This window comes from Centroberyx affinis, unplaced genomic scaffold (assembly GCF_046629955.1).
Source record: "Centroberyx affinis isolate AG114_WGS23_722 - 3 ecotype Tasmania unplaced genomic scaffold, CSIRO-AGI_Caff_v1 ptg000337l_1, whole genome shotgun sequence".
Taxonomy (NCBI): domain Eukaryota; kingdom Metazoa; phylum Chordata; class Actinopteri; order Beryciformes; family Berycidae; genus Centroberyx; species Centroberyx affinis.
In genome coordinates this window covers 1-26,754 of record NW_027279012.1, presented here as the reverse complement: position 1 = coordinate 26,754, position 26,754 = coordinate 1, and the positions used below count along the sequence as shown (strand labels likewise).

The 26,754-nt window shown below is 44.5% G+C and overlaps 1 protein-coding gene across 1 annotated transcript in view; it reads right to left on the bottom strand.

Annotated features, from left to right (window-relative positions):
• afdna (afadin, adherens junction formation factor a) overlaps positions 1-26,228 on the bottom strand; it is a gene marked incomplete at its 5' end in the record, with an annotated part of 63,460 nt that extends 37,232 nt beyond the window's left edge. Inside the window, 16 exons of the mRNA XM_071515308.1 lie at positions 2,038-2,144; positions 3,266-3,464; positions 3,862-4,005; positions 4,116-4,381; positions 4,492-4,586; positions 5,191-5,336; positions 9,442-9,462; positions 11,998-12,203; positions 13,822-13,883; positions 14,029-14,099; positions 14,332-14,401; positions 17,809-18,059; positions 19,214-19,308; positions 23,827-23,973; positions 24,481-24,565; positions 26,071-26,228. Coding sequence (XP_071371409.1) covers positions 2,038-2,144; positions 3,266-3,464; positions 3,862-4,005; positions 4,116-4,381; positions 4,492-4,586; positions 5,191-5,336; positions 9,442-9,462; positions 11,998-12,203; positions 13,822-13,883; positions 14,029-14,099; positions 14,332-14,401; positions 17,809-18,059; positions 19,214-19,308; positions 23,827-23,973; positions 24,481-24,565; positions 26,071-26,228 — 2,123 coding nt within the window. The remainder of the gene's footprint in view (positions 1-2,037; positions 2,145-3,265; positions 3,465-3,861; positions 4,006-4,115; positions 4,382-4,491; positions 4,587-5,190; positions 5,337-9,441; positions 9,463-11,997; positions 12,204-13,821; positions 13,884-14,028; positions 14,100-14,331; positions 14,402-17,808; positions 18,060-19,213; positions 19,309-23,826; positions 23,974-24,480; positions 24,566-26,070) is intronic.
• Positions 26,229-26,754: the final 526 nt, after the last annotated feature.

Genomic DNA, 26,754 nt, shown 5'->3' with positions numbered 1-26,754 from the left:
ACACACACACACACACACACACACTAGGGCTCATTTGGGTAGGGCTGGGTGACTGGGTGGGGAGAGCGAGAGAGAGAGAGAGGGACAGAGAAATAAAGGCTTCCCACACAAGGAGAAAATATACTGAGACTGAACAGTCCCAAACAAGTGCGTGTGTCAGAGTTATGTGTTTGCAGTATGTGTGTGTGTGTGTGTGTGTGTGTGTGTGTGTGTGCACGCATCTTAGTTGTGTCGCCATCATTGTGTGTTGTGGGTCATAACTCTTTGGTCTAGACGCCAAAGCAGTGAGTTCATTATTCTGCAGGAACACCCAGAACCAAACAAAACAACAACTACAACTACACTAGAACTACAACTACAGCTACAGAAAGACTACAAGTTACACAAGCTACAACTAAAACTAAACTACAACAAGGCTACAGCCACACTACAACTAGACTACAACTACAACAAGGCTATAACTGCATTACAACTGGACTACAATTAGATTGCAACAAAGCTACAACTATAACTACAAGACTACAACTACAGTACAAAAATTAGACTACAACTACACTACAGCATTACAACTAGAATACAACTACACTACAATTACAACTAGACTCTAGATGAGCCTGGCCTCACCCTCTTTAGCCTGCCACAACAAACACTGTTAATCACGTGTGTGTGTGTGTGTGGGTGTGTGTGTGAGAGACGCCTGTCCTATGTCGAGACTGCAGTCATGAAATAGTAGAGCAGGGATAAACAGACCAATTACAGAGGAAGTGGCTGTGAGTGTGTGTGTGTGTGCGTGTGCACGTGTGTGTGTGTGTGTGTGTGTTACGGTGAACAGAGGTCTATCATTTACTTTTCTCTGTTCACTAACTAACCTCTGTAGTGTGAATGGTGTTGATTAAATCCTGTGTGTGTTTGTGTGTGTGTGTGTGTGTGTGTGTGTGTGTGTGTGTGGTCTCACAGTTGAAGGCAGTGATTACAGTGACTTCAGAAGGGGCAATTGAACTTTTCATAACAATCTGGATCCAGATCTCAACTCAAAGCAGGTTCTGTCAGGTTCAAAACCTTTCTAAAAACAGTCAAACCATGTCAGCTGCGCGGTAGAATTTTCTACAACTCAGTTTCCCCCCCGCCAAATTAGAGCTTTTTAAAGACTTTTTTTTTGTCATGTCTTGAAAATTGTAATTCTAACTGAATCCTTTCCCCCCCATTTGTATTGGTACTGTCACCTGTCTGGAGGCTGAACATTGCCCAGCCAGTTTTGGTCGGGAGGCCAGGGGAACAAACGGCGGAAAAACAGAGGCAAAAATATTTTAGACTGTTTTATTTGCATTGCTGTGGTATCCTCTGCTTTTCCTGAATAAAAATACATAAAATCATAACCCAGTAGACCGCAAGTCCTACTGTTTAGTCCTGACGAGTTGAGAATGAATGAGATGAAATATTGAAAATAAACAGTCACGATACTATTTAACGGATCTTTTTTTTTTTTTTAAGAATGCTCAAACTTGGAAGATGAAAACCTTGTAAATCCAATTATGGTGTTTTCTTTCTTTGTCTTGTTTTATGAGAATTGAAAGTTACCACGGTCCTTTACTGTATATGAACCAAAAAAGGCAAGTGCTATTTATCTTAATTGCTGACATTTTGGAGGAATATGAGTGTTAGAAGGCAGATTTTAAGCTAAAATAGTGGTACTAGGGACTGAAGTGGGTGAACTTAAATCAAAGAAAAGCCATTTCAATGTGACGCAGAGTAATCACTCTTCCATGTAGACATCAAAGTTGAAAAATATATGGTCTAAAGTTATTCTGCTGTGATCAAAGCTCCTGTAGCCACTTCTTTAGGCTCTCTGCTGTCATATCTATGCCTACGTTTCCACAGCCACGATGAGTCAGCATTACTAAATTTGACCAAAGTCCTCTGTGGCACTAACTTTACCCAGGATGCCTCGATGGCCAACACACACACACATAACCACGTTCTGCGTGTGTGTGTGTGTGTGTGTGTGTGTGTGTGTGTGTGTGTGTGTTAATGCCCTACCATCTCAGAGTTGTCAGCAGCAGAGAAGTGGCTGTCACAGTCGGCTCCTTCAAAGTGGATGGTCCAGGTACCGGGCGAACGGGGATGGGGCGTTAACCGACAAAAACCTAGCAGAGAGAATACACACACACACACACACACGGTGTCATTTACATGAACGCTGAGTCATAAATGTAGGTTCTGTATTGCGTAAATAAGAAAAAGAGCAGACTCTCAAAACACAAACCAGCTTGACTGATCAATGTTTTGATTGCCACTTTGCGTGTTTGAGTGGCAACATGGCTCTGCAGGTACTTTGAGTGGATCTGCAGGTATTTTAAAGGTGATTTCCAAGTACTTTGAGTGCATCTGAAGGTACTTTGAGTGGATGTGAGGTACTTTGAGTGGATGTGCAAGCATTTTAAGGGGGTGTCCAAGTACACTGAGTAGATCTGCAGGTACTTTGAGTAGATCAGCAGGTACTTTGAGTGGAACTGCAGGTACTTTGAGTGGATCTGCAGGTACTTTGAGTAGATCTGCAGGTACTTTGAGTGGAACTGCAGGTACTTTGAGTAGATCTGCAGGTACTTTGAGGAGAACTGCAGGTACTTTGAGTAGATCTGCAGGTACTTTGAGTAGATCTGCAGGTACTTTGAGGGGAACTGCAGGTACTTTGAGGGGAACTGCAGGTACTTTGAGTAGATCTGCAGGTACTTTGAGGAGAACTGCAGGTACTTTGAGTAGATCTGCAGGTACTTTGAGTAGATCTGCAGGTACTTTGAGGGGAACTGCAGGTACTTTGAGTAGATCTGCAGGTACTTTGAGGAGAACTGCAGGTACTTTGAGCGCATTTACAGGTACTTTGAGTGGAACTGCAGGTACTTTGAGTGGATCTTCAAGTATTTTGAGGAGATTTCCAAGTACTTTGAGTGCATCTGCAGGTACTTTGAGTAGATCTGCAGGTACTTTGAGGAGAACTGCAGGTACTTTGAGCGCATTTGCAGGTACTTTGAGTGGAACTGCAGGTACTTTGAGTGGATCTTCAAGTATTTTAAGGAGATTTCCAAGTACTTTGAGTGCATCTGAAGGTACTTTGAGTGGATGTGAGGTACTTTGAGTGGGTCTGCAGGTACTTTGAGTGGAACTGCAGGTACTTTGAGTGGATTTGCAAGTATTTTAAGGAGATTCCCAAGTACTTTGAGTGCATCTGAAGGTACTTTGAGTGCATCTGCAGGTACTTTGCTCTTACCTCTCTGCAGTAGCGGATCCAGGAAGTCCTGCAGGCCGTTGGGGAGACTGCGCACCACGTCGCAGGAGTAGCCGTCCTCGGGGAGGAGGAAGGGGAGCTGCAGGTCGGGATCCTCCTCCAGCTGAACCTCCCTCCCGTCGCTCCTCGCCAGCTCATCTGCTGTGTTCTCTGCCACCGCCACCACGTGGTCTATCAGCTCCTATACACACACACACACACACACACCACAAGCAGTAAACAGGTCAGGCAAGGTGAAAGAGCTGGCAGTGATGCTGGTCAGCTGCTGAGAAAGGCTGGTTCACTAGAAATCTGTACAGTACCGGAAACTGATGCAACCTCATATGAGGAAGGAATGTATTTAATACATCAAATGTATTAACAACAAGACAGATACTGACCAGATACTATAGTTAACAAGCTGATATTATCTTAACATAAATTCCATCAGATCTATCAGTGATGAATTGATCAGTCGGCAGTGAAACCAAGACAGAAATAAACTGTGTATTCCATGCTGTTCAGGCCACCAGAGGGTGCATTATGTCAGCTGAAAACCCTGTATATTGTGTGTGTGTATGTGTGTGTATGTGTCGTACAGGCGGGATATAAGGCTCGTCGGGAGCACAGTGGTAGTTGGTCATGAGGGCGTGGAGCTGCAGGGAGTTGAGTTTGAAGCAGGTGTTGTGGATGTTCTGGACGTCCTGCATGGAGTATTTGTCCATGGTCAGCAGGGTGGTGGCCTGGAGGGGGGAGGACAAACAACACAAACAAAAACAGCTCATTCTCTACCCCATACGTCTGCAAGTCTATTCATGAGCCTAAACCCTAAGTCGTACCCCTCCTTCCTTACCTGTACGATGCGGCTGAGGTGGCAGTCGGCGGCCAGCTCCAGGCCCTGCTTCTCCGCCCAGGCCTCGATGTGGCTGAGCTGCTGGCGGAGGATGGCGCCCCAGTAGTGGCAGCACAGGCCCGACTCGGCCTCCGTCACCAGCTTGTTGAAGAGCCACATGTTGATGAAGTGGAAGAGCTGCGAGAAGAGCTGGATGGTGAGGGCGGCGTTGACCCGACACCGCCGCAGCAGCGACATCGCCCCCGTCAGGGTGTGCAGGACGTCCTCTGGAAGGAGAGGCGAGTGTTACGAGTTTTGATTTGACTCTAGGTAGGAATTGTAGGTACTCCTCCTTCTATGACATTATTGGACCGTATTAGTGTGTGAGTGAGTATACCTATCTTGGGTCTCTGTGGGTTATGCTCCTCGGGGTCGTCCAGGAAGGCAGGCATGTAGTTGTTCAGGTCAGCCTGGAGACAGTGGACCAGGTACCTGCACACGCACATTACAACATTTCAATGACTTACAGGCTATGTATGTTTCCACACAGGCTAATGATGCCATCTTAACATGATTAAAGACAAAGGTCTGAATGCTGTTTCCGAGCAGCATCTCACTGCGTCACATCCCTCTCCGACAATCAAATAAAGTCACGTAAACTCGCATTAATAGGGGAAATCACGTCACTTCAATCCCTGTAAACACTTCAATGGGTCTATTGTGTTAATCTGATTATTCGCAGTAACGGGAGTATTGTGCGCATGTAAACCAACGTTCAGCTGGCGGCGGGCGAGGCCAAGTCCAGTGCGGATCGCTAATGTCGCTTAATCATTTTCCACTTAGCTCGTTAGCCTGATTGGTGTAATTTCCTATAGGCATAACATGTGGTTTCCATTAGCTGTTGATGGCGTACAGGGAGACAGGGGACAGGACTGGGGCGGGGCTTGATATTTCACTTTGGTTCAACTTTTTTTTTTCCCCAAGAGTTCATGAACCACCACGAATACACCTCTCAAAATTCCATGATAGTTCCGTGACCAGTGGGAACCCCGACACCCCCCCCCCCACACCCCCACACACAACCACGCAGACTGACTTGAAGGCCATCTGGACGAGGTGGGCGAGGATGTCCTGGGCGTCCAGCGTGACGCGGCTCAGGTCGCGGTCCTGCTTGACGAAGTTGAGGAGCTCCGAGGCGTTGGCCATCCAGAACGCCAGCGCCCCCGCGATGTTCTTCTGCTTCTGAAAACGGCACCCAGCGCAGCCGCACAAAACACACACGGGGAGGGGGGAGGAGGGGGGAGGGGGGAGGGGGGAGGAGAGGTGTTAGAGCAGCGGCAGCCAGTAGACACTGAGAGAGAGTTAGAAAAGAAGGGAGGAGAGGGGGGGGGGTTTCTGTTTGATTTGGCAGCCAGAAGGAGCAGCAGTTAACTTCAGGGATAGACTCATGCCCCGCCCGCCCCTCTTCTTTAAGCCCCTCCCGGTCCCGACAGATGGAGTGGTCATCACTGTCGGTCACATTAAGACGTTTAGTGGAAGAGGTATAGCCTCGATAACTCTGTGTGAGGGAAGTGACATCGATGACCACTACAGCTGCAACTCCCTTCACCAAGTCACCAGACACCGACCTCCTCTGCGGACTAGTCGGTAATGCCGACTAGATTGGATTTCTCCAATCCATTGGTAAGCTAAAACATACCGAAAACTAGGGTTGGACTCATGAAGGCCGATACAGATATTTTTGTGCCAATATTCAATATCTTCAAATTTGACCATTTTCCCGTCTAGTAATTCCAAGAATTCATTGTTTGCTCCAGAATTGTATTCTTCAGGTGGAAAAGTCTAACAGCATTTCGACCATGGGACACTAACCGTGTGTTCACACTATGAGCAACACGATCACCAAATCACTGAAGGTCCATTCTAGGGATGGGCATTTCAAGCAAAAATACTATTCCATATTCACTGGGAACTATTCGACCATTCTTCGAAGATCACTCGTTTTAACATTAAAACAAGAGAAGGACCGGTTCGGGGCTAATCAGGCCATAGCTATTTACTACTAGCAAGCTATGAAAATATACTTTTTAAGACAAGACAATAGTCACATAAACTATTCGATTTTTAAAAATTTAATGACTCTTCGAAAATTTGAAAATCATGACCCATCCCTAGTCCATTCATTTCCTATAGAGCTGACCAGAGCAGACCAAGGAAACTCGGCCGATGTGTGGATGGTCAACAGGCTTGTCAGCTGAAAAAGGTTGGTCATGACCAAACTTTTCGCAATCATCAACAGCCAATCAGATTACGGACAGTTCCTTGTTTCCGATACATCTGGCTGGCAAGTGCAAAATGGACAAAAAGTTGATTCCGGCTATTCAAACTTCCCAGTTCTCTACAACTTTTATTTGAAGGACTACAGGAATAAACGTCTCAAAAATGATGCTTCGTTGGGGTCAATAGGTTTTTTCCATTAATGCTATCTAATCAACACTTGCTAACTAACCATGTTAACTCATCAAAATGATGTAACATTATAAAAGGCAATAAGAAGCATTGAAAAGTATATGATTGGCCTATAGAAATCTGTAGCTGCAGATTACTACACAGATGCAATCAAAGTCTCTGGCAACGGCCACAATCGGTCAGAAGTTGCTCACACTGTGAACAAACAGTGAAACCCAGGATAATAATGTTAATAATAACGGAGGATAATGAATAACATCATTATCATAAGTGGCCGACACTGATCACATATGAGACTTTTAATAAAAGGTCTTTATCGGCCCCATGTATCTGTCCAACCTCAGTGGAAACCAAACGCTGCCCTGATATTTTTCTCATCCCAAGATCAACAGGGAGCAGGACAGAGCTCGGTGTCTGGGGAGCTGACTGGTTAATATCCCCGTCACTCAAGAGGGGGGAGGGGTGAGCGAGGCCCGCCCCCTCTGCACTCGTCTATCCCCGCCTTGAAAAACAGAACAAATAAACGAAACAAAAACCAAAAAATAAGGAACTCCCTTCATTCAGAACAGCCAGAGAAAGAGAAACGGAGCGAAGTGCATCCAAAAGGAACAATGACAAAAACATATCGAGAAAACCTTTAAGGACACAGACAGACAGACGGATGGATGGACATATTAAATCAATCTCCAAACAGACGAATAAAGCGGAGGAAGTGGAGGAGGTCAGTGGGGCGTGACTTGTCTCTCATCCACACTGTTGAGTAGGAGAAGCAAGACGTGATGTCACACAACATGGATGCCAGAATTAAAAAGATGGAGCCACGATGGAAAAGAGTGGTTGCTTTGGTTTTTGTTTTTTGGTTTTTTATTTTTAGTACCAGGCAGGTCCAGGAAGCTGAATGGAATTAGTTGGGTTGATGTTGCTGTTGTTGCTTAGTTTTCCAGCTGTGGGAGGACGCATTATTATGGCTTTATTTTACATTTCTGTTAGAATGGAGAAAAAGAAGCAGCAGCAACAATGGAGGGCTGGTAAAAAAAAGCAGACCGAGAGAGAGAGAGAGAGAAAGAGAAAGGTAGAGAGAAACATAGAGGTAAAGAGAGAGATAGAAAAGTAAGAGGTATTTAAGTAGAGAGGGAGAAATTGATAGAAGAAGTGTTGAGAGGTAAAGAGAGCGAAGTAGAGATGAGGGTGGACGAAATGCAATATTCGATACCGCAGAAAATATTGCGATTTTCATTAAATATTGCGATACTTGATATTATCGAATATCGGCCCAAGCCTAGCGACATGGCGAACTTACATAATCACTGGTTAAAATTTCTATCACAATTTGCCTTCAAAGGAACATCGCAGACAGTGTTATATATTAAAGCTGAAATAAGCGAAATTTTCTGGCCACTAGAGGGCGACAGAAACCGCAACACATTTGTAATTAAAGCACAGCAAAGCCACTGCACTACGGAGGCCTTCTAAGGACAAACTTAGTAAAGCACCGTGCATAAAGGCGAATAGCCAAGTCTCACTTTGCCAGATTTCTCTCCCGCTGAAGGTCACATGTCCCACGACGACAAGTGTAGAAGCAGCTAGCAAGTTCACTAGTTTAACAAGTTTACTCGCTCACTTCATCGATTCCGCCTTTACAAGAATTTTTTTTCAGGAATGGGAGGGGGGGAGCGTCGCTTTTAAACAGCGAGGGAGGAGACAAGCTAGTTTTAAAGAAATGAAAAGCTACTGAATGGTCTGTGAGGAGCTTCATTCAAGCTTTAGAAAAGAGGTGAAAACAGCTATGTCACAACTGTACTTGGAATGACAATAACAGCCAACTTAAAGATCTAGCTACAATTGTTTTACAACAACGAGCAATGTATGACCTAGTCATACTTCAGACGCCTTTTTGAGTCTTACTATTCATTTCCTTTGTGACTGGAAGCTGTACAGTGAAACGAGAATTCCTTAGAATACGTGAAAAAAACCTACTTAATTAACTTAAGCATTACTAACCAAGGTTATTACAGTTTTAAAATTTTCATTCAATTTTATTTTTATTTCGTTTTGACTTTTTATTTTCAATTTCAGGTTAGTTTTAATTAGTTTTTAAAGCAGGTTTGCTAGTTTAGTTTTTATTTTTTGAAAATGCTTAGTTTTAGTTTAGTTTTTATTAGTTTCAGTGTTTTAGTCTTTTTTTGTAATATGGGGTATTTGTCAGGGGCGAGATTCAAAAATTCAAAATACTAGGCTTATGTATGAAATAAATTGACAAAGACGAAAACTAAAGACATTTTCTCTATAATTTTATTTTAGTTAGTTTTGTAAACACACAATACAGTTTCAGTTAGTTATCGTTTTTTTGTAAAGCCTCGTTTTTATTTTTATTTCAGTTAACGAAAATGTTTTTTCATACCTAGTTTTCGTTATTTTGTTAGTTTTCGTTAACGATAATAACCTTGTTACTAACTAATGCTGATGGTCTTTGTTGAAGTTACTTTTGTTCTTGTTGCATATACACTCACCGGCTACTGTATTTGGTACACCCTCCTACTAATTGGGTTGTAGATAGATATGTAACTTGCAACAAAACCTTAGAAAAGGTTTTTTTGTCCATATCGCCCACCCATAGAGTGGTACAGTCAGAGAGAGAGAGAGAGAGAGAGAGAGAGAGAGAGAGAGAGAGAGAGAGAGAGAGAGAGAGAAAGATAGAGAAAGAAAGAGAGAGAGAGAGAGAGAGAGAGAGAGAGAGAGAGAGAGAGAGAGAGAGAGAGAGAGAGAGAGAGAGAGAGAGAGAGAAAGAAAAAGAGTTAAGTAGAGAGAGAAAGATAGAGAGAAAGGTCGAGAGAGGTAGATGAGTCTGTAGCAGCCGTATCATGGTGTGCTATCCTACCTGATCCCCTTCAGGAATCTCCTGGATGAAGGGAGGAGAGGAGGAGGAAGGAGGAGGAGGAGGAAGAGGAGGAGGAGGACACGTTCACAGGACAGAGAGAAAACACGTCAACAGCTACGGTATGGACACAGCTATGTAACACACACACACACACACAGTCGTGGGTTAGAGGGTAAATGAGTTCATCGACCCTCTACTATAGACAGAACACTGATGGAAGTCACATCAAATGTCACAAACATTACAGGGTGTCTGCAAATATCCTGTTCAATTTAAGGCTTTTTTCGGACCTTTCCATGCCAGTTAGAACGGAACATAACGCCAATTTCGCAACTGAAAAAACAAAAGTGAAAACGAAAACAGACCTGTCATAACATCAGGTCTGTGTGACTGGGCTGATTTCTCACGAGAAAAACAGAGAAAGGCCAAGAAACCACAGCATTTTTAAGACCTTTAAAACCGAATTGTAGATATAAACCGCTTTATTTAACTGTATTTGAGACCGTGAGACATTTTACGACTTCTCCCAGCCCCTGCAGACACCCTGCATTAACTGCAAATGTATAAAACAGGCTTTATATTTAAATAGGTGTTTATTTGGTATATTTTACAGGTTTGGGGCAGAGGGAGTCTAGAGGTTAGAGAAGCAAGGCTGGCGACTGGAAGGTCACCGTTCAAAACCCCGGACCGACTGGGACATTGTGGGTCAGCAAAATGAATGAGTAACACTCTCCCCCTCCCTTAGCAAATCACCAGTCACCAGTAGAAGACTGGCTGTACTACAACATAGAGGAGAAAACGGAGAGTCGATCTCCAGCATCTTCCAGGACTGATGCTCCCACACAGTCAAGCCGAACATGATCACTCCCTTTCCAGAGCCACATCGACATGACAGAGACGCTCCCAAAATAGACTCTACTGTGGATTAGTCAATTCCCTGGTTTATATGTGGTAATTAATCTCTCTGTGACAATAATGGAAAAATGCCCACGCCCAACACAAACACGCTAATGCAGATGATGAGCCTATTTGAAGTAGGAAGCTTTAACATTCCCACGTTCCTCTCAGCAGCTTAGGATATTTCCCCCGTCCCCAGAAAAACCATCAAACCAAAATCCTCCTACACATGGACTGAAATAGAGGAAGTCTTCCAGTCTGCAGTGTGTGTGTGTGTGTGTGTGTGTGTGAGTGTGTGTTGTCTTTCATAACTTCACTGCATGCCAAGGGCAATGAAATATAGTTAGCTGCCAGCTAAACTAATAAAAGTGAATGGCATTTGCGTTTTATTGAGCCATAGTGGGGAAGGCCTTCGATGTGTGTGTGTGTGTGTGTGTGTGTGTGTGTGTGTGTGTGTGTGTGTGTGTGTGTGTGTGTGTGTGTGTTGTCTAAAAAGGATGACCACCTTTGACATTAAGAGTAATACTAGGCTCCATGTTAACACTTGACCATACACTATGTTGAGATAGTAGGATCCATGCTAACACTTTAGCATATACTATCTTGGGTGATAGTAGGCTCCATGCTAACACTTTATCATAAACTATGTTGAGTGATAGTAGGCTCCATGCTAACAATTTATCCTAAACTATGTTGAGTGATAGTAGGCTCCATGCTAACACTTTATCCTAAACTATGTTGAGTGATAGTAGGCTCCATGCTAACACTTTATCCTAAACTATGTTGAGTGATAGTAGGCTCCATGCTAACACTTTATCCTAAACTATGTTGAGTGATAGTAGGCTCCATGCTAACACTTTATCCTAAACTATGTTGAGTGATAGTAGGCCCCATGCTAACACTTTAGCATACACTATCTTGGGTGATAGTAGGCCTCATGCTAACACTTTAGCATAAACTATGTTGAGATAGTAGGCTCCATGCTAACACTTTAGCATACACTATGTTGAGTGATAGTAGGCTCCATGCTAACACTTTAGCATACACTGTAGGCTCCATGCTAAGACTTTAGCATAAACTATGTTGAGTGATAGTAGGTCCCATGCTAACACTTTAGCATACACTATGTTGAGTGATAGTAGGTTCCATGCTAACACTTTAGCATAAACTATGTTGAGTGACAGTAGGCTCCATGCTAACACTTTAGCATACACTATGTTGAGTGATAGTAGGTTCCATGCTAACACTTTAGCATACACTATGTTGAGTGATAGTAGGCCAAGACCACTAGCATTATACACAGACTACACAAATATTAATAAGGCAAAAGCACAAACGTGTATGAGAGAGGTGACACTATAAAGAGAGGGTCACCACAGACAGATATACACAAATAAACACACACACCATACAACTAGTGGAGCAGTTCATAAGAATACAGCAAACAGGGGGGAGTTAAACAATGCAACAGACAACTTAAACATTTCAAAGCACACGTCAAGTAGAAACGTTTGAATGAAAGTATGAAACATATGAATTACACCATCATAAAGGGAAGGTATGCAAACGTAACAGCAGTAGAACACACTGAGACGACGCAAAAAAAATGAACACGTTAGATTATGTACGATATGAAAACACCAAAGGGACTGTACTGACCTGGATGACTCCTTCCATCATGCTCACCATCTTGTTGACGATGGCGATGACCTTGTGCGTGCGCTCCGACGGCGACATGTCGGGCCGGTAGGTGGGCGCCAGGACGTAGCGGCACGCCATGTACAGGACGTAGGTGGGCGACAGCTTGAAGTGGACCGTGGAGCTGTTGGTGTAGTTGATGATGGCGGACAGGAAGGCGTCCTCCGCTGGACCGACAACACACACACACACACACACACACAAAATAGAAAGAAAGACAGTGATATGTGAGCTGAAGTGACATAAGGACTGGGTTACATTCTATTTAAACTGGTACCCCCCACTCTGTCCGTATGTCATTGTCCCATATAGTCTTCATGCCTTTTACAGCATATGGTTTCTACCAGTGCACTGTGGGAACGGGACTCTCCGCTCTAGGACCAATCAAAACCCTCCATCATCTGGGCAAACAGATGAGCTCACGCTATGACAAATATACACAGAGTGTGTGTGTGTGTGTGTGTGTGCGCACACCAAGTCAACAAACAGAGGTGTTGGAAAGACAGTGCAAGAGCTTAGAGCAACAAAGAGAGAGGGAGGGAGATCTCAGGTTTCAGAAAGCCAAATTTAAGAGCGTTTAAGATCTTTTTAAATGCTGCTTGGAATTCAATTTAAGACCAATTTAACAACCAAACCGACGAAACAAAGCTGGTAAAATGAGACTATTTCTGATTGAACGTAGCTCATGAAAGTTCTGAAACTATAAATGAGAAATTAAATGTCTAGGGAGATGAAGTCCAAAATGTTTGTCATATTGTATTAACCCTGTTCTGTATTAATCTAAGGGTGGAAAGGCATGTGGGTCAAACTTACTGTGACCAACTGGAAGTGAAAGCAATTTAATGCAACATAGGAAAACAAAACCATCACTACTGCCGGTCCCATTCATATCTTTTGGTGAAAATACACAATTCAATGGCATTTGTCTTTTTTATATCACGTAAAGAATATGTAAATTCTAGAAGTTGACATTACGCTTGAATTCAGCAAAAGTAATCCCCATGTTGGGTATATATAAAGATCTCAAAAATAGTACTATTGCTCTGCCATTTGCTTTCAATGTAAATTTGGAGGCTTATTGTCTTCTATCTCATACAACACCTAGATATCAGTCGACATCTCAAAAAAACATGGTTCAGCGTTTCTGAGCCCTTTAAATTCTTTAAATGTGATTTTAAAGATTCACTGGGAAATGAGCACATTTACCGTTAACATATTCATTGCATACCACTGCTGCTCATGCCAGTGATTCTCAACCTTTTTCATATCAAGGACCCCTAATTTAGTCCACATTAGACCCACGGACCCCCATTTGATGACATTTTGTCTCTTGGACCCAAATCTGAGAATATTTTTATTGTTAGATATGATTTTGTCCAGAATTCCAAGACTATCTGTATTGTAGGTAGAGAGATAACAGAGAAACTATGATCAAACGAGTCATTCTTTTAAATTCTCTAATTGTGTTAACATCTTGTAATGAACTGATGCTTAAGTTTAACAATTCATCAGTTTGCTGGGGGACCCCCTGGAACCCCCCTCAAGGACCCCTGGTGGTCCCCGGACCCCACGTTGAGAACCACTGGCCTATGCAGCCAGGCCAGCAGGCTCAGGCCAGCGCTTAATAATAATACAACTAGAGCAGAGACAACTTGGTGGGGGGGGTCAATAGTTTCCAGCCATGGATTGGCTCACTAACACAGAGAGGGGGATGGAGAGATTGAGAGAGAAAGCGCGAGAGAGAGAGAGAGAGAGAGAGAGAGAGAGAGAGCGACTAGTACTCACAGTTATCTCTGAACTCGATGCTGGCCGGCAGAGTCAACTCTGCTGCTGAACTGTCCTGAGACCTGATGAGACAAAACAACACTATGAGGACGAGGAGGAAGAGGAGGAGGAAGACGGGAACAACGAGTAGGAGGAGGAAGAGGAGGAGCAGGAGACGGAAAAAGGACAGGCGGAGGATGAAGAGGAGGAGGAAGAAGCGTGTCTGACCTGCCGTCCTGCTGCTCTCCTCGGATCATGGGTTTGACCATGCCTCTCTCCATCTCCAGCTTCCCTGAGCTCTGTGCGCACACACACACACACACACACATCATTAGAGAATGTAGACACAATACACATGATGGCTATTGTTATCCTAGCTTTCACCACTATTATCTCTCCAGCTATGGAGGAGAGAAGTGATAACATAAAATCCTACTTGATTAGTGGACAAGGACTCTGTGTGTGTGTGTGTGTGTGTGTATGCGTGTGTGTGTGTGTATGTATGCATGTGTGTGTGTGTGTGTGTGTCACCTTGCTGGTGGGCAGGGCGGCTCCACTGTGGACGTCTCCGTGAAGATCGAAGGTGGTTTCCGGTACGCTGCTGCAGAGGAGACGGAGAGACACGCAGCGCTTTTAGAAGAGGGGCGGTGTGTGTGTGTGTGTGTGTGTGTGTGTGTTCCAGAGGCGACGTTTCATTACCAGCAACAAGAGCTCAGACCTAATCCACACACACACACACACACTCCTTGCTCATCGTCACCGAGCAGAGAGCTGCATCGGGGACGCGGTAAATGAATAACATTCTAATTAGATATACCATGCCAGTAGTTATATGTCTGTATTTGTGTGTGTGTGTAAGTGAGTGTGACAGAAGTCGGGCTTGAAAGAGCGGCTTTTTGCTTTTCACTCCTCCTATGACAGGAGGGCATCGATGTCAGATCAACAGAGCACGCACGCACACACACACACACACACACACACAACCCATTTGCGCTGTCCCCTGCAGGCCTGTGTGAATTAGTGTGAATGCCTGTCATTGACTGGAGGTTTTTGTCACGTACACATTAGCTAACCAGCAGCAATGCAGACTGAACCACAACAGCAGCTGGAAGATGAACACAGTTGGATTTGGGGAACACACACTTGACGACCAGTTGGATTTCGGGGAACACAAACTTGACCACCAGTTGGATTTAGGGAACACACACTTGACCACCAGTTGGATTTAGGGAACACACACTTGACCACCAGTTGGATTTAGGGAACACACACTTGACCACCAGTTGGATTTAGGGAACACACACTTGACCACCAGTTGGATTTAGGGAACACACACTTGAAGATCAGCTGGATTTGGGGAACACACACTTGAAGATCAGCTGGATTTAGGGAACACACACTTGATGACCAGTTGGATTTAGGGAACACACACTTGAAGATCAGCTGGATTTAGGGAACACACACTTGATGACCAGTTGGACTTAGGGAACACACACTTGAAGATCAGTTGGATTTAGGGAACACACACTTGAAGATCAGTTGGATTTAGGGAACACACACTTGAAGATCAGTTGGATTTGGGGAACACACACTTGATGACCAGTTGGATTTAGGGAACACACACTTGATGACCAGTTCAATTTGGGGGACACACGCATGACAACCAGTTGGATTTGGGGGACACACACTACCCGATTTCAAATGCCACACAACACCAAAACTCGAACTCTTACACTATTACAACACAACCAAAACAAACATGGAGGTGGAGTACGTTTCTTGCCAGAGTCATTGTATAATTTCTAACTCTAACTGGCTGTTGCTCGTCTCCGTTCCGTGTGTATGGTCGACCTGGCTCCCAAAAATCAAAAACGCATTTAAAATACCTGTCATGCCCCTGACCAAACCGAGAGGCGAGAGATTAAAGTTCTGAATCCTCACACACTACAAGATCGTCTGTACGGCCGCCAGAAACTAGCGCCAAATTGCTCTGATCTTGAAAATCAGCCGCCATGCCAAACCGTGGCTATAATCGGCTTAAACGTCACGTAGTGTGGCCCCGGCCTGAGTGAAGTAGGTATCCTTGTAAGAGTGTAGGGCAGAGCATTGGAGAGCAGCCCAGACAACCCAGCAGGATCCACATCCGCAAACTTCCAAACTTCCAGGCTTGAAGTCCAAAATGAGGCACTGCGCTATCCAGAGATCACCTGTCAATCAAGCCGTGTGGGCGGGGCTTGGATTTTCTGTTGATGCGGTTTTGAGTTTCTGTAGGTGGCGTATCAATAAGATAAAGAGTAGCAAAACATACATTCTTTTATATGAAAATGTTGCAGATTATTACTTTACACTCATGGGCTGACCAACTACTTATTTTCATAAATAGGATTTTAGACTATATAATCGGGTGCATTATTAGTCAACTGAGTGTTAAACATAAGGAATGAGTTTCCTCTTCCTCCTCTCTCCTTTCCATCCCAGCCCTTTCCTTTCATCCCTCTCTCTCTCTCTCTGCTGTATAATCCAGAGTGTGGTCAGACGGTAGCATTAACTCTGGATTACAGCTGCGAAGTCAATATATAAATCACAGCAAACAGACAAATTGATGAAAGCAGAGAAGTAACCGGCTAGCGGTAAGAACGTTGGAAAGACTACCAAATTATCCTACTCAAGTAGAAGTACTGTGACGTAACTGGATTTGTACTGAAGTTGAAGTAAAATTTGTGGTGTAAAAATAAAAGTAAAAGTAAAATGACTTAGAGTGACAGAGTCCCTTTAAACAAAGTTTGAGCTTTCCCATGCAATGTAAAAAGGAGAAGAGATTTTAAAATAACTGTCCATCTCATGACTACATTGATGTGTCTTTCAATATGTGATAGCATTTGAGATTTTAAAATAACTGCCCATCTCATGACTACATTGATGTGTCTTTCAATATGTGATAGCATTTGAGATTTTAAAATAACTGCCCATCTCATGACTACATTGATGTGTCTTTCAATATGTGATAGTATTTGAGATTTTAAAATAACTGCCCATCTCATGACTACATTGATGTGTCTTTTGCTATTAGCCGTCCAGCTAGAGAGCAAGGCTAACGAACTAGCTTGACAACAACAAGGCTAACACAAGCTAAGCTAAGCTACTATCATAGATACATTTGACATTTACTGTTAGTTAACTTAACATTACCTCCACATGCTTGAACATGAAGTTTAGTGTTAGTTTCTGATGCAATTCTTCAAGAATTCTTCTAGAATCTTCTTTTAAGTCCAGTACTTCAGTCAAAACATGCTGAAGTAAAAGTTACTGAGTTCAAACAATACTCAAAAAAGTACAAGTACACAAAACAAGCTACTCAATTACTGCAACAAGAGTAGTTGTATTTGCTACTTCCACCACTGGTTTTAAATCAATACAAAACACTAATTCACTCTCTCTCTCTCTCGCACACACACACACAGCAGTGAGTGAGTTAAGCTATTGGAAACGTACTTACATCACACACCTCTCTCTCTCTCCTCTCTCTCTCTCAGTGTCGGTCGTCCACTGTGTCCGCTACTGGCTGGACTATCCAAACAACTCTTTACTCGTCCTTCACTCGTCCCCAACTCCCTTCCCCTCTCATCTGTCGCTCTCTCCCTCTCTCCTGTGTGTGTGTGTGTGTTTGAGTGAGAGAGAGAGCGAGAGCGAGCGAGAGGCCACACCCCAGACCATACTGATCAGATTAGAGGGCTGTCTGCCTGCCATAACCCCAGACCTCCTCTCTTCTCCTTCCTTCCCTCCCTCCATCCATCAAACCCCAGACCTAGTCCCTTCTCCTCCTCCCTCCTTCATCTCTCGCTCCGCCTGCCAACCCCCAAACCTCGCCTTTCCCCTCCATCTGCGATAACCTCCTCCTCCTTTCTCGTTCGCTAACTTTAGATGACAGGGCGCGCGGAGAGGAAGAGAGGGGAAGAGGAGACTCTCTCACACACACACGCACACACACACACACCCTGCCCGTCTCACCCCGACTTGTGGCGGCTCCTCATCATGGCGGCCGGCTCTCTCTTCCCTCCCTGGTCGAACGTGGGGTCCACGAACTTGAAGACGTGGGCGGAGCCAAACTGGAGGGTGGAGCCTGAGCGCAGCACCGTGGTCTCTGTGACCCGCTGTCCGTCAACGAAGGTGTCGGCGTCCGGGCCCTGGGGCGTCACGGTGACCAGGCCCTCACTGTGCATCAGGTTACAGTGGTGAGGCAGGATCCCCGGGCCTAGCAACTACAGACACATGGCAACAGACACGTCAGCGCCTAGCAGCTACGGACACATGGCAACAGACACGTCAGCGCCTAGCAGCTACGGACACATGGCAACAGACACGTCAGCGCCTAGCAACTACAGACACATGGCAACAGACACGTCAGCACCTAGCAACTACAGATACATCAGCACCTAGCAACTACAGACACATCAGCACCTAGTAACTACAGACACATCAGCACCTAGCAACTACAGACACATGGCAACAGACACATCAGCACCTAGCAATGACAGACACATGGCAACAGACACGTCAGCACCTAGCAACTACGGACACATGGCAACAGACACATCAGCACCTAACAACTACAGACACATGATAACTGACACATCAGCACCTAACAACTACAGACAACAGACACATCAGCACCTAACAACTACAGACAACAGACACAACAGCACCTAACAACTACAGACACATGATAACTGACACATCAGCACCTAACAACTACAGACACATCAGCACCTAACAACTACAGACACATGATAACAGACACATCAGCACCTAACAACTACAGACAACAGACACATCAGCACCTAACAACTACAGACACATGATAACTGACACATCAGCACCTAACAACTACAGACACATCAGCACCTAACAACTACAGACACATGATAACAGACACATCAGCACCTAACAACTACAGACACATGATAACAGACACATCAGCACCTAACAACTACAGACAACAGATTACTGACACATCAGCACCTAACAACTACAGACACATGATAACAGACACATCAGCACCTAACAATTACATACACACGATAACTGACACATCAGCACCTAACAATTACATACACACATGATAACTGACACATCAGCACCTAACAACTACAGACACATAACTGACACATCAGCACCTAACAACTACAGACACATAACTGACACATCAGCACCTAGCAACTACAGAACAGACACATCAGCACCTAACAAATATAGGCACACGATAACTGACACATCAGCATCTAACTACAGACACATGATAACTGACGCATCAGCACCTAACATATGCTATGCTGAACAGGTGTCTGAAGCTCCACTGTTAACAGCCCTGCCTGTATGTGTTTTAGCAGTGTCATGTTAAAGTGTGTGTAGTTACCTGGATGGCTCCGTCCTCTGTGCAGTCTGAGCCAACCTCAGTGATGCTGTGTTGCAGCCGGTACAGCTTTGGTTTGTCCCGTGAGTCAGACCCATCTATACACACACACACACACACAGAGTCAGCACTGGGTCGTACTCAGGTCAAATTGAGATAAAAACAACAAGCATACACATTCAAACTCGCACACTCTCAAATTGACTGTCCACACACAGCTGGATAGCTAGAAGCCATCCATCAGTTCAACTGGAAAGAATCAATACCAGCTGGAGTATATTGGGATACATACTGTTAATGTGGAAAAAAAGGTTGGAGGGGGCTTGGGCTGCAATTATTGATCATTAGTAAACAGGAGTTTAGTAAAAGCAAAGCAGCACATTAGTTCACAGAAGATGAAGGGGGAAAACACTGGCTGTTCTGAGAAAAACCTCAACGAAAACTGACCGGCTAGCACTAAAACCACACATCACTATTTAAAAATAACAGTGATAGTGATAGTAGGCTCCATGCTAACTCTTTAGCATACACTATGTTGAGTGACAGTAGGCTCCATGCTAACACTTTAGCATACACTATGTTGAGTGACAGTAGGCTCCATGCTAACACTTTAGCATACATTATGTTGAGTGATAGCAGCCCCCATGCTAACACTTTGGCATACACTATGTTGAGTGATAGCGGGCCCCATGCTAATTATTTAGCATACACTATGGTGAGTGATAGTAGGTTCCATGCTAAAACTTTAGCATACACGATGTTGAGTGATAGTGGGCTCCATGCTAACACATTAGCATACACTATGTTGAGTGATAGTAGCCTCCATGCTAACACTTTAGCATACACTATGTTGAGTGATAGTAGGCCCCATGTTAATTATTTAACATACACTATGTTGAGTGATACTAGGCTCCATGCTAACTCTTTAGCATACACTATGTTGAGTGATATAGGCTCCATGCTAACACTCTAGCATAAACTATGTTGAGTGATAGTATGCTTCATGCTAACACTTTAGCATACACTATGTTGAGTGATAGTAGGCTCCATGCTAACACTTTAGCATAAACTATGTTGAGTGATAGTAGGCTTCATGCTAACACTTTAGCATACACTATGTTGAGTGATAGTAGGCCCCATGCTAACACTTTAGCATACACTATGTTGAGTGATAGTGGGCCCCATGCTAATTATTTAGCATACACTATGGAGAGTGATAGTAGGTTCCATGCTAACACTTTAGCATACACTATGTTGAGTGACAGTAGGCTCCATGTTAATTATTTAACATACACTATGTTGAGTGAGAGTAGGTCCCATGTTAATTATTTAACATACACTATGTTGAGTGACAGTAGGCCCCATGTTAATTATTTAACATACACTATGTTGAGTGATACTAGGCTCCATGCTAACTCTTTAGCATACACTATGTTGAGTGATATAGGCTCCATGCTAACACTCTAGCATAAACTATGTTGAGTGATAGTATGCTTCATGCTAACACTTTAGCATACACTATGTTGAGTGATAGTAGGCTCCATGCTAACACTTTAGCATAAACTATGTTGAGTGATAGTAGGCTTCATGCTAACACTTTAGCATACACTATGTTGAGTGATAGTAGGCCCCATGTTAATTATTTAACATACACAATGTTGAGTGATAGTAGGCTCCATGCTAACACTTTAGCATACACTCTCTAATCAAAACTTTGTTGCTGCAGGACAAGTCGGAAACTCGGAAACTCCAGCACTGCCAATGTAAATGTCACCGATTATTACTGTAAATCTAGATTTAGGAAGTGGAATGTGTTTAGTTATGGTAGCTAACATGGGGGGAGGGGGGAGGGGGTCCCTCCATCCCCCCCAACAAGCTCACCAGCCACTGCAACAGACAGAGAGGAGGTGTGGTGGGTGTTTACCTTCATGGTGCCGATAGGCGTAGTAGGCATAGTGATTCCCTCGCCCTAGGCAGACAGGCAGGCAGGTACGGAGGTAGCAGAACACATGCACAAGGCCCCACGCACACGCACACGCACACACACACGCGCGCACACACACACCATGCCGTAAGAAGGTGGGAAAGAAAACAGACACACACATAGCAAAGGGTGAAAATGCGGCGAGGAGGAAAAATGCAGCATACCTTGTTACCCCATTAATCACATGCAGGCATACACACACACACACACATATATTCATTCCCTAATCATAAACTAACCTTAAGCCCTTACCCCAACCTAGACTTTATCCTAATTGTAATGTTAACCCTAAACCCAAGTCCTATTCTTATACTAACCTAAACCCTTACTCTAATCTGAAGCTAAGCCTGAATTTCCCCAAGGGGATCAATAAAGTGCTGTCTTATCTCTTATCTTACTTTAATCCTTATTCTATTCTAAACTCTAAACCCAACCTAAACTAAGGACTGGCCAAAATTTCATCAGTCCGACTCAAACTAGTTGTCAGACACACCCAAGCACCCAAGACTCAGGGGAACCACCATAACAACTTTCCATCTCGACTGTTTTCCACAGCCAGTGACCAGTCAACCTGACAGTGGATGAAGCAGCAGATGGGTTAGTGCAGTCCTGGACCTAGACCAGACCCACCGGTTCCCCCAAACCATTCCAGCACTACAGTGGGGATGGGATGATACATCGATAATTCAATATATCACGATAAGAAAATGTGACAATACGTATCGTGGGGTAGCAATCACTATCGTTATCGTGAGTTATTAGCATATTGTCCCATCCCTATGAGCCAGTGTGGTGCTGGGCGGCTTTCGGGTTACCGGCAGGCCCAGTAACTTATGGTACAAGGGGGGCGAGAGATAAAGAGAGAGATGGAGAGAGGGAGAAAGAGAGAGAGAGAGGGGGATCAGTGGCAAGAAACAAGCTGTTAGGGCTGGACAATGTCAGTTAGCAAAACCCAGGGAGGGCTCGTTTCCCAAAAACGCTCCAGGTAGGGTTGGGCGATATCAGTGTTTTCATATGATATTGTATCCACATAGTGCTGGGATATATGAGTTTATCACAGTATTATTGAAATAATGTCATAATGCCTTCTTTATACCACTGTAGATGCCTGCTATGTCGTTCACAGTGAGAACAGAAACAGATTTTGATACATCTACCTGTAGTTAAAAAATCCAACTCTTAAACTGTTACGGATCATCAATATGCAGTGTTCAGTGAGTTATTTTATGATGAAGTGGCGTAATCTATACTTTTTTGGTGTGCCTACTTTCCCTCAACCGGCCTTGTCTACTTCTACCTCAGTTAGTGATTTCCTACATTTCCCAGAATGCCCTTTGACAACCCCCAGAGAAAGGGCGTAAACTTGTTGCTTTCAATCAAAGCTGGGAGTATGGGCATAGAAATTGAGCTAGCTAGCCGACTTCTGCTATTGGCTGGTCTTTGGTGCCACCTGTTGTACTCTATAGAAGGTGACATCACCTGGCACAAAGACCAGCCAATAGCAGAAGGCCAGTTCAGTACCCTACTTTTCACCATTAGGTGTCAGGCTTCACCACAGATTTGGGTTTGGGGTTTAGTTACTCTTTAATGAACTTACTGTGTTATCAAAAAACATGTCTTGTAGCTGCATTGCATTCTGGTCTATTGAGGCCACTGTGGGTGGAGAAATTACATTCTACAATGGATTTCTCCCTGTATGATTGTTGAATCTTGGTGCAAAATGGCCAAATTATGGTCGAAATCAACTTTCTGATTTCACCTGACTGTAACCTGAAGAACCGTCAATGCGGTATTTAATAGAAAACGGAACATCGATGATATCAGGGTATTGAATACGATACATTTTCCATTTTCAAATACCCCCGGTGTACGATAATATCAGGATACCACCCAACCCTAGCTCGCTGCAGAGGGGTGTTTGACATGTTTCTCATTTTCAACCTGGGCATTATTTTCCTAGTTTCTCAATTATTTTGTCAAAAAGCAATTAAATACAATCAATTGTCGTGATGGCTAAAAACTAGGAAAATAAAGGCCCAGGTTGAAAATAACCGGAATTATCCTTTAACAGTAGAAAGGCCAGGCTTTTGAGAAGAGAAGCGCCAAACACCGCGGAATAAAGAGCGATTTGGCCGCTTTCAGCCCGGACCAGAACACATTCTGTTCTGGAAGCTTCCGAGATTCCGAGCGGAGCGACTCTCTTGGGGGGGGGGGGAGGTTAACGCATCATCCGTCAGCTACTCCCTAAGGCTCCGGTATGGATGGTCGGCCATGCCACGGCTCCTGCGGCTGGGTTTTTAATATTACTGGAGGAAATCCTTTCACCGGTGCGACTGGAAACCCGCTCGCAGGGAACAGCTGGGATCCACGTTGCAGCCACATGTGCGTCACTCACCTTGGTAGGGGAAGGAGACAGTCTGACCCCTAGTTGACCCTATTTACTATAGCTGCAGTGCCCCCTGCTGGCCATTGCATGTCACTACACTGATGCTACTGATATTTCTGCTGCTGCTGCAACAAAAAATACTCTTTCTACAAGCACTACTACTTCTACTAGTACTGTTGTTATGCCTACACACACAAGTGGTTTCCCAGTGGTGTGTGTGTGTGTGTGTGTGTGGGACGGTCCTACCTGGGCTCAGCTCCACCAGGTAAGGCAGCTTCTCGGGCGGCAGGGAGCTGCTGCCGTCCTTCCCGCGCTGGGCCTTGTCCTCCGCCTTCCTGCCCTTCCTGCCCTGGTAGTCCGGCGGCCGCTTCTTCAGCTGGAACACCAGCGATCCTGACGCGCACACACGCGCACACACACACACACACACACACACACACACACACACACACACACACACAGAGAAAATCAACTTCTGTGACCTTTATGTGCAATATAGTGCAATTTTCAGGACATTATGATCAGAAGATTTGTTCTAAACGACTTTCCAGCAAATATACGGCATCTCAGTTAGCGGGGATGGGACGTTCTTCTCTATTGCGGGCCCCCGCTGTGTGATTTAGGCCAAGGAGACAGGTGTGTTTCTACAAAACACCTTGCCTAGCAGAGCTTTAAATCATAAAACGGGACATATTCAGATCAGCCCCAATAGCAGAGAGTTGTAACGACCGCAAGGCACCAGGAGGGGGCAGCAGATACCAGGAAAAAGGAGAGAGTGTGTGTGTAATTCTGAGGGGTTGAGTGAGTTGAGTGAGTTAAGTGTGTGTGTGTGTGTGTGTGTGTGTGTGTGTGTGTGTGTGTGTGTGTGTGTGTGTGTGTGTGTGTGTGTGTGTGTGTTACCTCTGTCAGCGGGCCAGTCCCTGAAGATCTGCAGCGGACAGTCGGAGTCGTCTAGAATAACCTCCTTGCCCGACTTGTCGTCTTGCTGCACGGGAAACGAGACAAATCAGCCGGTTAACAGGCAACTACACACACACACACACATATCGATATACACACACACACACACACCATCTTCTGGCAGAGAACTGATGCTGCGTAGTAAACTGGGAAAAGGAGCACATGTCAGATATAACGACATGTTGTCTTGGAATTGCAGTTTTGTTGTATTTCTTAATATCACTTAATCAAACTGTTCATTTTCTGTACATGTATAGCAATATTGATACTTATAAAATCTGAACCACTCATGTACATTTGGCCTGGGCTATATAGTATAGAAACACATGATTCTGCTTTGATTGTACTGGCTGTGGGAGCAGCTGTTGTTTCATATGATTGGCTATAGCCCATGTCCATCTAAGAGGATAGAGATGGGAGAGAGAGAGGCTGTGGGGGGGAGGGCAGCCAAGGTCAGCGTGACACACACACACACCCATATAAATATACACACACACACACACACACACACACACACACACAGAGCATCTGCTGCTGCCGTGGTCTGATAGTAATTGAATTGCATTCCTCCCAAAGGTTTTTGTGCCAAGTAGCATTCTGTTTCAATCGGCCAGACTGGTAAAGTAAGTGTGTGTGCGTGTGTGTGTGTGTGTGTGTTGGTGGGGTCGCCACGGTGACCTTGGCTGTCCTCGCCACAGCCTCTCAGAAGCACGACGGAGGTGTTTAGTGGTAGGATAGGAGGCTGGAGGAGGTTTTTAGTGGTAGGATAGGAGGATGAAGAAGGTGTTTAGTGGTGGGCTACGAGGATGGCCAAGGTGTTTAGTGGTAGGATAGGAGGCTGAAGGAGGTGTTTAGTGGTAGGATAGGAGGATGAGGGAGGTGTTTAGTGCTAGGATAGGAGGATGGAGAAGGTGTTTAGTGGTGGACTAGGAGGATGCGTTTAGTGGTAGGATAGGAGGATGAAGGAGGTGTTTAGTGGTAGGATAGGAGGATGAAGGAGGTGTTAAGTGGTGGGCTAGGAAGATGCGTTTTGTGGTAGGATAGGAGGATGACGGAGGTGTTTAGTGGTAGGGTAGGATGATGGGGGAGGTGTTTAGTGGTAGGATAGGAGAATGAAGGAGGAGTTTAGCGGTAGGATAGGAGGATGAAGGAGGTGTTTAATGGTAGGATAGGAGGATGAAGGAGGTGTTTAATGGTAGGATAGGAGGATGAAGGAGGTGTTTAGCGGTAGGATAGGAGGATGAAGGAGGTGTTTAGCAGTAGGATAGGAGGATGAAGGAGGTGTTTAGCGGTAGGATAGGAGGATGAAGGAGGAGTTTAATGGTAGGACAGGAGGATGAAGGAGGTGTTTAATGGTATGACAGGAGGATGGAGGAGGTGTTCAGTGGTAGGACAGGAGGATGAAGGAGGTGTTTAGCGGTAGGACAGGAGGATGAAGGAGGTGTTTAATGGTAGGACAGGAGGATGAAAGAGGTGTTTAATGGTATGACAGGAGGAGACAGGAGGTGAAGCAGGAGGTGGTGCTGTTACCCGGGCGATGCAGTACTCTCTGGGGTTTTCCTTCTCCAGGCCGTATTTCTCCAGCACCTCCACCACGGCGAAGTCGGCCATGTCTGTAGTGGAGAGCAGGATGGTCTTATAGGGGATGTTGGGCTTCAGACTGTCAGCATAGATCCGCAGAGTGCCCCCTACAGGACGGAACAGAACACACACACATAGTTTTATTACACATTGTACCTTGCTACAAACTAAATAGGACTTTGTTCCTGCTCATGTCCACATTCACCAGAGGAGTCTGAGCTAGGGTTCCATATGGGTTTTACATATACACAATTTTTTTTTGTAGTATACCAACTTACTGTACATGTGTACAGCACAACCTTACTGTGCATGTAGTATAACATGTAGTATACCGACCACCTTAATGTACATGTTACTGTACATATAGTATACACCTTACTGTATAGTATATCACCTTACTGTATGTATACCACTTTACTATACATGTTACTGTACATGTAGTATACACCTTACTGTACATATAGTATACCAACTTACTGTACATGTTACTGTACATATAGTATACACCTTACTGTATAGTATATCACCTTACTGTATATATAGTATACCACTTTACTATACATGTTACTGTACATGTAGTATACACCTTACTGTACATATAGTATACCAACTTACTGCATATGTTACTGTACA